Source organism: Schistocerca americana, chromosome 1, assembly GCF_021461395.2.
Source record: "Schistocerca americana isolate TAMUIC-IGC-003095 chromosome 1, iqSchAmer2.1, whole genome shotgun sequence".
In the NCBI taxonomy this organism is placed as follows: Eukaryota; Metazoa; Arthropoda; class Insecta; order Orthoptera; family Acrididae; genus Schistocerca; species Schistocerca americana.
Window position 1 is genome coordinate 815,448,761 of NC_060119.1, and position 15,878 is coordinate 815,464,638.

Consider the following 15,878-nt stretch of genomic DNA (forward strand, 5'->3'; position numbering starts at 1 on the left):
AACAAAGATGTTAGTAATCTACCTTGAAGAAGGAAGGTTATGTGAAGGCACTTGAGTTGTCAATAGATATGTGAGAAGCTTCATTAGGGTTTTTCCAACAATGTATCAAAATTTTTGTGAAAGCTGTAAGGGATCAAAGATTAACCAATACAGGGAGCAAAGACAACCACTCATCACGTAATGGAAGTGTAGGACTGTAGCCTAACTTGTTATCACAATGCTGGTCAGTATAGATCAATGTGCATTTGTATATCTGTGTGCTTTGTAAAAGAACATAGGTTTCTAAGCTGAGCTGTTATGTTCGTGCTTATTTGCTTATCCACTATGCATCACCTCCAATACATGTTGAGTGTCTATCTTTATTCTTCTCACAGCTTTTATTAAATCCATGTTTTTATAGGATCATAGTACAGATGAAATTAATAATTATAATAAAAAATGTGTACAGAGAAAGCTGTAATACTTTGTCTTTACATATTTCAGTCGTGATCTTGGCAACGTGTCAGACAGAAGATACAAGAACCACACCCCCATCTGAAACAGATGAGGATCATAATACTTCTGAGTTAACTGCACCTCTCACAGTAAGTATAACTCTTATTACAGACTTCAATCTGTATATCTATTCATTTTGAGGAAATGCTAATATTTATATATAATTATTCATGTACATAATTTTTATTAATTGTTCATTTGAATGCCTTGTGGATTTCATTAATGTCCTGATTGTTAATATCCATTCCCATAACTTGAAGTATTTTTTGTTGTTATGTAAATCTGTATCTATTTGCTGTGAAGCATTTGTGTACTTGGTTAATGCCTGTCAGGACTGTATCCTGCATTGTTGAGTTGGATACTTTGATCAGAATATTTGTATTATCAACAAACATAAATGTTTTTATTTTCACTCTCTTATTAATTGTACTTGGTGTATCACTAATACAGATGAAGAAAATCAGTGGCACAAGGACTGAGCCTTGAGGGACTAAACATTTGCGTTTCCCCAGTCTGAGTTTGTTGTTCATGTGCCCCCATTAAGACAATGCTTTGTTTCCTGTTATGTAAATAAGATTCTAACCAAGACAAAGTTTCATCTTTTATGCCATAGTGTGGAAACTCTTTTAGCAATGTGTTATTATCTATGCAGTCAAATGCCTTGGCAGGGTTACAAAAGATCCCTGTAGGATACATTCTGAACTTCTGATACCCAGAATTTCATCTGTTAAGCTAAATGTAGCTCTCTTTGTGGAGAATCCCCTATGAATGTTAAAATCCTAATGGTAAACTACCGAAGTATACACAACAAAGTGCCAGAGTTTGAAGCGCTCATGAGAAGCATTGAAGCTTACATAATACAAGGTACAGAAATCTGGTTGAGACCTAAAATTGATGTCAGTGAGATTTTTGTGGGAAATTTAAGTGTATATGGAAAGGATAGGTGAATGGGAAATGGATGTGGTGTATTTGTCACAGGAGACAAGAAGCTCAAATCCACAGAGGTAAAAATTGAAGTTGTATGTGAGATTGTTCAGGCAAAACTTAGTGTGGGTGTAAATTGATAACTGGATCCATCTATCACCCACCAGACACATCTCCTGATGCAACTGAAAACATTAGAGAAAACCTTATTTGACCTACCCATAAGTTCCCCAGTCATACTGTAATCACTGGGGAGACTTAAATCATACAACATACAACAATTAATTGGGAAAATTACAGTTTTTTTTTAGTGGTGGGCATGATAAGGCATCCAGTGAAACTTTAGTACATTCTCTGAAAACTACCTAGACCAGATAGTTAGGAACCTCACTCATGATGGAAATGTATTGGATCTAATGGCAACAAATACACCTGATATCTCTGAGGATGTCCGCATTGAAATTGGTATCAGTGGCCATGATGCAGTTGTGGCAACAATTATTGCCAAAGTACAAAGGACATTCAAAACAAACAGAAACGTATACATATGTTTAATAAACTAGATAAAAAAAATCAGTAGTATTATATCTTAATGAAGAACCTGAAACTTTCAGCACAGTTCATTAGCATGTAGAGGAACTCTGGCTCATATTAAAAGAATAATTGACCCTGCACTGGACAGATATGTATCCAGTAGAACAGTTCATAATGGGAGGGAACCTTCTCAGTATACAATCTTTGTAAACAAACTTCTAAGGAAACAGAAGTTACTACATAACAGGTGTAAAACAAATCATAGGGCTATAGATAGAGGGATGCTGAATGAAAGGCATTTGGCTGTCAAGAGAGCAATGCGTGATGCTTTCAATGACTGCTCTAGCAGTATATTGTCAAATGATCTTTCACAGAACCCAAAGAAATTCTGGTCATATGTAAAGTCTGTTAGTGGCACCAAAGTTAGTATCTAGCTCCAAATGAACAAGACAGGAAATGTTATTGAGGATACCAAAGCAAAAGCTGTAAATTTTAACTCAGTTTTCAAATGTTCCTTTACAAGAATTGCCACAATTTAATCCTCAAACCACTGAAAAGATAAGTGAAATCAGTATCAGTGACAGTCGTTTTGAGAAATAGGTGAAATCATTGAAACTGAACAAAGCTTCACTGTGCCATGGAATTCTTGTCAGATTCTATAATGGATTTGGGGCTGAACTAGCCCATATTCTATCTATAATCTGTCATAAATCCCTTGTACAAAATATTGCGCCCACTATTGGAGAAAAACACAGATCACACCCATCTACAAGAAGGGTAGTAGAAGTGATCCACAAAACTACTGTCCAATATCCTTGAAATCTGAGTTTTTTACAGAATCTTAGGATGTATTCTTAGCTCAAACATAATGAGATACCTTGAACAGAATGACGTCCACAGTGCCAAAAATATCAGTCATGTGAAACCCAGCTTGCACTTTTCTCACGACATACTGAAAGCTTTACCAGTTGGATCTGATTCAAGAGATTGAGAAGGTCCAAAGAAGATTCATGACTGGTACATTTAGCCATTGTGAGAGCATTACAAATCCCATAGAAAGTATGAAGTGGGATACATTTGCAGATAGGGGACGCACTAAACAGGGAGGGGGGCTGCTCACTAAATTCTGAAATCCGATCTTTGCCGAGGATGTAGAGCATATATTATTACCAGCAACTTTCAAATCCTGTAGTGATCACTATTCAAAGATAAGGGAAATTAGAGCTCATACTGAGGCATTCAGAGAGTCGTTTTTTCCTCGTACGATCCACATGGGAGGAAATATGACTTTGGCGCGAATTGTGCCCTCCGCCACACACCGCTTGGTGGCTAGCGGAGTATATATGTAGATGTAGATGAAAGCAACCAGGAAGATGCTGTATTTCTTGATTTCCAAAAAGCATTTGACTCAGCACTGCACCTACGTTTATTGTCAAAAGTATGGTCCTATGGGGTAGCCAGTGAAATTTGTAACTGTATTGAGGACTTTTTGGTAGCGAGGATGCAGCATGTTATCTTGAATTGAGAGTCACCGTCAGATGTAAAAGTAACTTCGAATATGTCCCAGAGAGGTGTGTTAGGACCCTTGCTGTTCATATCGTATATTAATGGTTTTGCAGACAATATTAACAATAAAATCAGGCTTTTGCAGATGATGCAGTTATCCATAATGAAATAATGTCTGAAAGAAGCTATATAAATATTCAGTCAGATCTTGATAAGATATCAATGTGGTGCAGGGATTGGCAACTTGCTCTAAGTTTTCAGAAATGTAAAATTTTTCACTTCACAAAACAAAAAGACATAGTATCCTTTGAGTATAGTATCAATGAGTCACTGTTGGAATTGGCCAACTTATACAAAGACCTGAGTGTAATACTCTGTATGGATATGAAATGGAATGATCACATAGGTTCAGTCACGGGTAAAGGATGAGGTAAACTTTGGTTAACTGGTAGAATAGTGGACATAGATGAAAGCCAAACTGTATGGATGGCAGTAATTAAAAAAAAAAAAAAAAAAAAAGAGCTATGAATCCTATCACACAGCTCTACAGTTCTCTCAGATATCTTTGAGAACACAGATAGCAGGAAGATAGTCTGATAATTGAATATTACATTCCTCTGTCTACTCTTACGAGTAGGCATCACTACAGCATGTTTTAATCTATTCATAAATACCTAGTTTTCATTGACGGCCTACAAAAATAGCATAATATGTGATCTAGTCTGCACATGATTTTATAATCCCACTTGATACACCATCATATCCAAAGGATTGTGTACTTTCATATTATTTTATGATTTTACAATTTCTATAGAAGTTGTGCTTTTGAAATGAAGTGCTACATTTGGTGTCATTTACCTGTGGTGAAATAGCTCTGTGGTTCCCATGGGAGACTGGTTGTGATGTTTTCTTATTTTTTCAGCTGCAGTGAGAAAAATTTATTGAAACCTGAGGTTACAAATTTTTGATTATTCTGTCCTATACCACTACCAGAGGAGTGTGGCATTTCTGCTTGTTCTAATTTTAAGTTCCTATATGTCTCTTTATAACACCTCATATAGTTTTTACAACATTGTTTGATTCAATAATATTTTGTGCACATAACGCAGGCATTTCATTCACATGCCTGGTTACACGTGTTAGGATTTTACAATATTCCTGTTAACATAATTTCCTGCTGGGTTTGTACTAATCTTCTGTCCTATATACTTGTACAGATCCCTCTCTGTGGCATATGTTATTTTAATGCTAGCTGTTAACCACTCTTTCCTTCCATTACTGGCTGGTTTGATTTTAATATGTATTTGGGAGAAGCAGGGTTCCAAATGTTTGAAAAATAAGTTCGTGAATAAATGGAATTTCTCATTTACTCTGTTTGCCTGGTATACTTCCTCTTATTTTTTCCAGTGTAATCTATTCACAACCAAACTAGTATATTCAGTATCTATTGTTCTAACATGTTTAACTTGGGTGAGACCATTTGCTGTTTTTCTGCTGACAAGTTTTAAGGTTGTCCTTTGGCAGTCATAATCAGACAGGCACTTTATTACAGCATGTGTCTTTATGTCACTGTAATCTTTGGGGTCTAGGAAAGATTACCTTGCTAAGTGCATGTACTCTTGACTTAATAGTGAGTAGTGTGAAAGTGGACAATAATGATTCCAGTTGTTTATGATTGATATTGTTTTAAAAAATACTAACATTAAAATCATCACATACTATAAACTTACTCTTACACCTATTTAATTTTTTGAGAACTGATTCTAGATGAGAAAGAAACTTATGACTGTTTCCCACATGTGCCTTATAAATTATTACTGTTGTGAAAACTGGGGTTGCAGTTCTAATTTCCAGCACAGTATTCAAAATGCTATTCAATGCAATGACAAGGGAATGATCCAGTCCAATACAACACGTACCCTGAAATTTTTCAGCTTTGAAGAATGCACACACACACACACACACACACACACACACACACACACACACACACACACACACACACAAAAAGAAAAAAAAAGATATTGCACTGTCAGATTTTTGGCTGCTAAGAAGCAGTGCAAGCACTTTTAAAAGAATGTTAAGGTCACTCATTTTTGCGACACAAAGAGCCACTTATAACAGCAGTTTCTACACCTCTTGGTGCGTAGCACACAAATCAGTGAATAAATAACAATTCCTGTAGCATAGTTCTTGCGGTAGTTATTCAATAATGTATATTTTACTGACAATGAAACAGTCCCTTGTTTATTCCCTGTAGTCATCACAAAAAGGCTAAGTGTCTATTGGACGATGAAAACAAACATGTCCTTACACCAGGCACACCTGAAGAAAGAAGAATTAATGCATTCAGGTGCTCCATAGTAATTATTAGTTTTATTTAGACAGAACAGGGATGGAAAAGAAACTGTCATAGCCATTGTTTTGCATACCAGTCATACTTGATCAAATTCGTAACATGTGCAAGCTTCCAAATTTTATTAAATCTTTTCATACTCCTCCTAAGTACAGAGGTGTTGTTACATCCAACCCAGTAGTTCACCAAAAGTAAGAAGATGCTTCAATTGTAATATTGAAACTTATATTATTCCATTTTTCCAAATTTTGCTATTTTACTCTTGCAGGTAGAAATTGCACACAATAGGACAAAAAGAAAGTTTGCAAAACTGACATTCATTGCTGTGATCTACATTTTCCTTTACCACCGTTCAGAACACATTTGATATTGTCTAACACTTTAAGTAACTAAACTCCGTCTGAACAGGCCATGAAGGCCCAATGGTACTGACCGGCTGCCGTGTCATCCTCACCCCACAGGCGTCACTGGATGTGGATATGGAGGGGCATGTAATCAGTACGCTGCTCTCCTGGCTGTATGTCAGTTTTCGAGACTGGAGCCGCTACTTCTCAATCAAGTAGCTCCTTAGTTTTCCTCACAAGGGCTGAGTGCACCCCGCTTGCCAGCAGTGCTCGGCAGACCAGATGGTCACCCATCCAAGTGCTAGCCCAACCTGACAGCACTTAACTTCGGTGATCTGATGGGAACTGGTGTTATCATTGTGGCAAGGCCATTGACGCAACACTTTAAGTATTTTACTGAAAAAACAGGAAGGTGCCCCACATCTTTATCCTGAAGTTCTCCCACTGAATGATATTCTTGTTTGCCAGTATAATTGTTATCACTAGCTTCTGCAAAACTGTCATCTTTTTGATTTATTTCTTGATCTATATCACTGACATGTCCCTCTGTTCACTGACTACTAAGGTCATCAAACTTAGGTTTGTTATAATTGACATATTCCTGCGAACACATTTTGTGCTAGTTTAAGACAACAGGTACATAGAACATGAGGTACAGTCTAGGAGATCCCAACACGTGTTAACAATGCTTGTCAATTATGAACAAAGAAGACTATAATGCAACTGACTATAGAACATTATAGACTTGACAATTTAAGGAGGGTAGGTGAAGTGCGGAAGCACTCCATCAGAAATTACCTTGGAGAGTGAGTTTGGAACTTCTTGGGCAGTCTGAGAGACCACACCTCATGCATTAAGGATTAAAAGTCAATAATTTATAGAGGGTAATATTCATATAATTAACACACTTTGAAAAATTAAGTATTTTAAAATTTTTAATTTATAAAATTTATTAAAATTAATTTCCAGTGCTAGGTTAAAACCACAGAATACTCTGACATTTTATGAAATTTCCTTGATTTTCCAGGCAAAATATAATTCCATGAGAATTTCAGGTTTCCCAGAAGAATTACTACCCTGTTTTTAATAATGAAATACCTAGTTCTAAATGATTCATTCATATTTCAATAATGATCACGGCGTACATTACACACTCTACAGTCATATTATTTACAATGCACAGATTGTCTGCTGATCTGAGGACCATGACAATGATGTTTGGTTTCCATTTTTTCTACTGCAGCTTCCCATTTCCTTGCCTAAAAAATTGAGCCAGCATTCCTCAATAATGGATGAGCTGTTGAGCTCAGAAAGATAATAAGATGTCAATATTATTCACTGCAGAATGTTGGTGTAAGGTTTTTCAGAAAATAAAAAAGAAGTGGGCATTTTAATGCAGAAGTATCTTGTGAAGTAATGTATAGTTTTTATTATTATTCATTTCTTACCATGAGGTATCTAAGTAATGCTTCACAATATAGAATGTGTTATTAAACCTGCACTTTTTAACTGACTTATTAGATAAGTTTGTTTAAGTAAACTCTTTAATTTCGTTGAGAAATTTTGTGTACTATTTTATTGTTGGTAGAGCTGTCATTTTGGAGTTTTATATTTATTCTTTCTTGGTAAGTTTAACTTCAGTCAACATCTTGTTCCATGGTCACAGCCATAGCTTTTTATTCAGTAATTATAATTTTTTATATGCATAATAAAATGTTACCAGGTTGAAATTGGCACACTTCAGTACTTAACTTGCTGGCTGTTCATGAATGGTGGTGGTGTAAATTTATAAATTTCAAAGCTCTTGCATTGTAAATATTGCTTTTGGTTCTTTTCCTTGTATTCTTGGGCAATTTTTGATGCACCAACTATGAAATAATTTACTCAAACTGCACCTTTAAAATAATTATTGCAAACTTTTAGCAACATAATATATTGTCTTTAAACTACAAACTCTGATACAGCACTGAAGCATATATGGCTACCACCCTGCTTCTTTTATAATTTTTTATAATAATCAGAGCTGAAGGCATACATTATGTTACTATATTTTGCACATATTACAATTAATGTTGTACAATTCTGAATTGCTGATTAGTTATTGACAGTTTGCTTTTGTATGAACCTTTGTACCTTATAATAGATTAATGGAATTACACTGGGCAACTTATATAAATATATTACTTTTATGAACAATGATTTACACAAATATGTTAATTATTTCAATTTTTGTAAATGTGGATATTCCTAACATGTTTTGGTGTAATCTTGTCACATTTTATTTGATACAAGTATTACTTTTTGCACCAGTGTTCAAAATATATCAGTAACTGTGTTTCTTTACGTTACTTGGCTATGATAAAGACATTTTCAGTATAGTATCATGTAAATTTCTTTAAATAAGAGAGTAGGTTGACAAATTACATCTAAAAATGTCTGGTTTACATGAATAATGCAAGTACAAAACACTGACAGTGGTTGTTATACACGGATTTAGCAATGTATGGAGTTATCTCAGTTTTTGGTTGACCTGGTATCAGTCTGTTCTTAACATATTGTCCTTTTCTGCTACATTTCAATAACTGATTATTGTTCATACCATTTTCTGTAGTTTGAAAACTGTTCACATTTCTGGCAAGTGCTTGTCTTCACTGAATGCTCTGATGTTGTCTCAATTTAAACTGTGTTCCTGTTCTCATATAAATACAGTGTCCCCCACACTTTGAAGAAGTACTACACTAAGAGGCTGTCTCGTCATACTACATGTTGGATTTCTGTCTCTATATACCAGTGCTCAGTGACATAAAGTAAGGTCCGGTTCAAAGACTGGAGCTCAGCTTCAGAGGGCTGTGTTTTATTTTAAACAATTTTAAGTCCAGGACCGCAAGTTTTGATGAAGAATTTTTAAATCTATGAAATGTTACTTGTCCCAGTTACTTATTTTTGTTGGTAACAACTAGTAAGCATACCTTTTGACACATCAGACTCTATCTCATGAGTGCTTACTACAGACGGGTATTTGGCTAATGTTTGGTCAAACTTCCACATCTTATACTTTCATGAATTAGCTGTACCTTAGCAGTGGATATTAGATTGTTACTCATATAAACTATCTTCATTTCTGTAATGTGGAATCGCAAGTGCTGTTTGGTAGATGGTCATGTTGTAATGAAACTTGTTGAGTTTTACAGTGATGTTCACTGTCCTCGATGCACTGTCAGTAGATCTTCTGTACAACAAGAACAAAAATTAATAGTCATTTGTTGTGATCAGTCAAGCATGCAAAAGCACTATATGATAATGGCCTTCTAATACAAATTATGACATTACTTAGTTCTTAAATAACCTCTCTATCATCCATTGCATATGATTTTGCTCATGAGATTTTATCTAATTAGTTTAAATAATTTATGATAATTGCTGTTTCTTATAGGTTCCTTCCTTCCACTCTGAAGACCAAAAAAACAAAGAATCAACATCAACAACACCCAAAGAAACCATTGGTAAGCAGATAACTGAAAGTTATTAATATTTATTTTGGTACTGGGTACTCCTAACTTTAAAATGTAATAAATTTATGCTTTCAAAACCCTGAACATTAATAACTGTTGCTAGATGCTTTTTGTTTTGCTGCAATTGCAAAATGTAAGTTGCACTTTATGGGTGCTTAGGAATACACTACACACAACCACATGCGCACACACACAAACAAACTTACCATCATTAATATTATGGCATAGGTCTTTAGGTAAAGCTGCTGAAACAGTGCTTTTCCCCATTTTTTGTTACTTATTATTAGTTATCAAGTCAATCACGATAAAGAGCCAAATACAAATACACAAAGACTGATTGACAGACTAACAAACTCTAACAAACCTTCTTCTCACAATCACTACAACAAAAACTGCAAGAAAAACTGTATATAAAAGTGGGTCACAGCATTTTCCATAAATACATGAGGGTATGGTTAGGTAGATCAGTCACATAAGATATGTATCCTTTATACATGCAGAATTAACTTTTATTCATCAATGAAAGCCTACAATAACTTTCAGAAAAGAATATATTGAAAAGCACTGAACTTTCAGGATTACAGCTAAGAACAAAAGTGAGTGTCAGAGAGTTCATATGAACCTATCAATAAATCGATACTCTCATGACAAACAAACACAACAAATGACCATTCCTTGTGTGGATTGGATGCCATGATGGTGGCAAAGCTGTCAGCTATGGTTAAGGCATATCTGAAGACTGTGAAGTGGGGTTGGTCAGTGACAGGAAAATCTAATCTGGTGACTCTGGATTGGTTGTTGTGTGAGGTGTTGGCATGGCATCTGGAGCAATTGAAAGTGAAATTTCATGTGTAAGTTAATGTTGCTGGCAATGCTTTCTGTCTGATGCACAATATGTTGTGCCTAACTCAAACTGTAATTGCCATTTGGATAACTGCACCATGAGGTACAATGTACAGCATGTTAGACACAGTCTGTGATAAAACCATACCCCATGAGCATTGTTCCCTTGTAACTGTACTCATGGCAGTGACACTGGGTTCGATAGAACTTGACTGTCAGTGGCCCATCATTGCTGCCACATACCTGTCTTCATAGCATTTACACTGTGGTTCATAAGCTTTGGAACATCTCAGAAACATTAGTTGACATTCTGGTGTGATGACTTAACAGTCTGAAATAGTCACTTCAGAGTGGCTCGGCAGGTATCAGTCAGGTTTGAATACCATGTCCAACACTGCTAACATGGCAAACTGATATGTAGACCCTAAAGGCAACCTGATTTATCATCATATACTGCCAACACTGTTTGTACTTGGACCAGTAATTGTTGCTACCAGATGTGCAGCTACAAAGCACTGAACATTGTGGAGCTGTCTACTAAAGTACACAGATATCGTTGGAATCCTGATGGCACTTTGTCACCAAATTTTTCTTGGTATCACCAGTCTGATCCAGAGGTTGGTGGATCTTGTACAGCAAGAAATTAATGGATTTTTTTAATTTTTTGCAAGCTCAGTCTGGCAGCAGGTGCAGAATAATATCTAAAACTAATGCTATGGTTTGGCAATTCAATTTGCTAATGACCAGAGTAAATTGTTGTTGGTTGTTGGTTGGTTGTTGACAAAATATGTTTTTTATTACTGTGAACCAAGCTTTTGGTTGGCTGGGCATTAATGGCGGAGTCCATAACTGCAGGCATGCCATGGCTGAACTGCTGGATCCAGCACACAGACAGTTCATTGCTCCAAATTGTGGTCATGGTCACCAGTACCATTACAGTCTCTGAGTCTGATGTAACCACAGAGTCAATTTTGATGGGAAAATCCACTGTACCAAGGTGTAAAATTGGCCATGTTGCCTGCATTCACATCACTGTCATAGAGTTCGTTGTTTCATGTGGTCACAGCGTGGAAGAATTTACCTGGGCTGACACTGTTTTGAAAATTGGTTTGATGTCACATTTCACTTCACCTGGAATGTTTATTGATTTACTGCACTGTCATATGGAGCCAGCCTTGTTGCATTTACATGAGTCATTGCAGAATTAATGCCATTTTCTTCACACTGCATAAGGTTCACATTCTGAGTCAACAGGAGAGTAATTCATGACAGTCCTTTTTAACTGTATTGTCCTTGTATTCTTGAAGTCTCATACCTAGATGTTTCACAGAAATAAGCTGAAGACTGACTTTCAGGATACTGGAAATTATGTACTATACAGATGTTATGGCTAAGAGGCTTTTTCGACTTTTATTGGCACTGCAGCTATTGTGACGGTCAGTTTCAGTTTCACATTACATGGTTTATACAATAAAGGACCCTCTGTACCTGCATTAGATGCATTTGTGGCACTGATTACATTGCAACAACTCTTCCTAGTTTTCACAAGACATAATATTCAAGTCCATAATAATAGCAAAGTAATTCAGTGAAGAACAAAAACACAGTGACACTGCAGCACAACAAAATAATGCACTCTCTTTGCTCTTTTGTAGAGCCACCAAGATTGATTACAATATCCTGTGAGTAGTATTTCTGGAACATCAACACTTAATTATTGCTTATGTGCTAACCCGTCACAAACTTTCACTTGAACTCATTACATAATGTAAAGTGTAAGCTTACCAGACACCATCTTTTAGGAGTGACTGAGACAAAGATGTTACACTTTTTCTATATGAACTAAAACTTTTATCTGAACTATGCACTCGCTGCAGTTGTCTGTGGGGATTTCAACATAAATTTTATGAATGTAAGAAGCCTAAAAAATCAATTCCTAAAGCTGTTATGTAGTTTCAATCTGTTTTCATGCATACACAAATGCACAAGAGTAACATATAATACAAACAGTCTTATTGAAAATAAATTTTCAAATGTACGATCCACAGAAGTAGAAGTAACAAATACTCATTTGGGATTATCAGACCATAATGCTCTTGTTCTTGAAATTCCTTCAATGCCACTGTGAGGAAAAAAAGTGTACTTCACATATAAAAGAAAATTTTCCATTGGAAACTGTGTAGATTTTACAAATATCCTAACTAGTGAATTCTGGACATAAGTGCTGTCCCTAACAAGTACAAATGATGCACATAACAATTTTTCTTCAATTTTCATGGGATATTTCGAAATGTGCTTTCCAAAGAAGCTGTCTAGAATACATCACATCACAATACAAAATAGAATACATCACATCACAATACAAAGCAAAGTTCTTTGATCACAGTTGACATCAAAACTTCTTGTGGAACTCTAAAGGACTAAATTCAAAATCAAAGATATTTACAGCTCCACAGCTCACAGAATATGTTAACAATTACAAGAGGGTATATCAAAAAGTAATTGCCAAAGCAAAATTTATGAGTAATGACAACTTAATAAGACAGTCTGATAACATATCAAAAGCCATATGTGGTATTGTGAAGACTGAAACAGGAAAGAGATGTGAAGACCAGGATATCATTCTCAAAAACACACAAAATAGAAGTATTAAAAAACAGGATTTGCCAAATTACATCAACAATTATTTCATAAATGCGGCCACTTCATTAATCTCAAAATGTACAAACCATGAAAATCCCGAATTACCAGAAGCTGCTTGTAGCATGAGGATAGATCCAACAGATGAACATGATGTGTTCAAAGTAATAAAAAAACTTGAAGCCTGAGATGTCAGCAGCAGTAGATGAGGTGCCTGTTTATATCATAACAATGACAGCTGCACAAATTGCAAGGCCCTTGGGATACATAGCCAACTTATCATTTTGTGAAGGAGTGTTTCCGGAAAGGATGAAAATGTCAAAAGTGAAGCCATTATTCAAAAACAGTGACAAGCATAAGGTAGAAAACTATTGGCCAATATCCCTTCTTCCAGCACTTTTTAAAATAATAGAAAAATTTATAAAGCACAGAATCAACAAATATCTAAATGATCGTAAGTTACTAAATAGAAATCAGCATGGCTTCCAAGCAGGTAAAAATACAGAAGCAACACTAATGTGCTACACTGAACAAATAATCAAAAATCTAGATAAAGACAACAGCATAGTAGGAATATATTTAGATCTCTCCAAAGCATTTGACACTGTCAATCATGGCATTCTTTTAGAAAAACTGGAAGCATTAGGTATTCATGGAACAGGAAAAAAGTGGTTTGAATCATATCTGCAAAACAAAACACAGATTGTAGGACTTATGTCAGGTTACTCAATCCACAAAATAAATTTAGTATCAGATGCAAAAAAGGTAGAAATAGGAGTGCTGCAAGGTAGTACTCTAGGTCCCTTATTGTTCCTTGTCTACAGAAATGACTTTCACACCTCAGATGGAACAGCAAAGGCCATACTATTTGCAGATAACACTGGTGTGATAATAGGTGCACCAAAGCAAATGCTGCAAACAACTACTTATCAAGTAATAAAGTATGTCCACACTTGGTTCATTGCAAATCGGTTGACATTAAATGCAAATAAAACAAATTACATGCAGTTTGGTAAAATATGTCAAAATGTAAATCTTGATCTGTTGTTGGGTGACAAGGCCATAGACAGAGTGGCATCAAGAAAATTTCTGGAGAGTCATGTAGATGAAGATCTTACTTTTAATGACCATGTAATGAAACTTGTGCAGAAACTTAACTCATCCTGTTTTGCTCTTAGAATTATTGTAAATGTCTGTACTGCAGAGGATGCCAGGAAGGCATATTTTGGCTATTTTCAGTTTCTTGCTACATACGGAATAATATTTTGGGGTTCCACCACTTGCCATCTAAAACAAATCTTTCTGTTACAGAAGAGGGCTATCTGAATAATAACACACAGTCATCCACAGACACAATGCAAACCCTTATCCAACAAGCTAAAAATTGTAACAATACCTTCCTTATAGATATGCAAATGTGTTTCATATGTTAGGGCCCACCTTGCAGATTTTCAGACAAATGCTGACTTGCATAAGTACAATATTCAAAATAGCACAGCACTCCATACTCAGTGAACAAAAAGAACACTCGCACAAAGGCATATGAGCCATATTGGTACAAAACACTGCAACATACTGCCAGCCAGCATCAGAAAGTTAGAAGATGAAGACAGATTTAAAGTAGAATTTAAAGAATTTGTACTTGGACAATGTTTTTACTCGGTAAATGACTATTTAGGCCAATAAATAAGTCTGATAATGTTTATATTAAGGCAAAACTGAAAACACTGTCTTTCATCTCCTAAAGTTTCTGTTAATTTTTCATATCTGATGGACAGCTGCTGAATGTAGTAAAATCTTTACTGAATTATTGTAGTGAATATAAGGGCTTCCTTTTTAGGGAAGACAAAAGTAAAGCCATATGGCAAATCTACTATGCAGTTACAATATTATTGTTGTTGTTGTTGTTGTTGTTGTGGTCTTCAGTCCTGAGACTGGTTTGATGCAGCTCTCCATGCTACTCTATCCTGTGCAAGCTTCTTCATCTCCCAGTACTTACTGCAACCTACATCCTCCTGAATCTGCTTAGTGTATGTATCTCTTGGTCTCCCTCTACGACTTTTACCCTCCACACTGCCCTCCAATGCTAAATTTGCGATCCCCTGATGCCTCAGAACATGTCCTACCAACCGATCCCTTCTTCTAGTCAAGTTGTGCCACAAACTCCTCTTCTCCCCAATTATATTCAATACCTCAGCATTAGTTATGTGATCTACCCATCTAATCTTCAGAAATCTTCACCAATACTGTTAATATACATTTTTTGTACAATTTTGTATGTATTATTCTTTGTACTACTTAATGTAAAATTTTTAGGTTTCTTCTGCACAAATCGTTTCCCATAAATTTACATGTACTTTTGGACAACACAAATACAATATTTATTGTCTACAGAGGGATAAATAAATAAATAAATACTAACATAGAGCGGTTAGCATCATGCTAGCTAGGCACAGACTGGCAATTTTGGGATGGGATGTGTAATTTAAAAATTGATGTACAGATATTTGTTAATCTCAGAAATTATGTGATGTTTTGAAGGTTAGATTTCCCTGTTCCAAATGAAATATGAATCCTAATACTTGTTTGGTTAATGGAATATGCTGAAGGTTAGTAAATTAAAAAACGTTATAGAACTATATTATGCTTCTGCATGGGGAATAACCTACTTATGAGTACGGCATCCTCCTTGAAGATTATTTTACATTATAATAAATTATACAA

General features: G+C 35.5%; 1 protein-coding gene across 2 annotated transcripts in view; it reads left to right on the forward strand.

Annotated features, from left to right (window-relative positions):
• Positions 1–15,878, forward strand: part of LOC124612941 — an 87,649-nt gene that overhangs the window by 24,087 nt on the left and 47,684 nt on the right. For both annotated transcript variants that reach the window (XM_047141457.1, XM_047141448.1), the window contains exons 2-3: positions 484–584; positions 9,593–9,662. In XM_047141457.1, the coding sequence (XP_046997413.1) occupies positions 484–584; positions 9,593–9,662 (171 nt within the window). The remainder of the gene's footprint in view (positions 1–483; positions 585–9,592; positions 9,663–15,878) is intronic.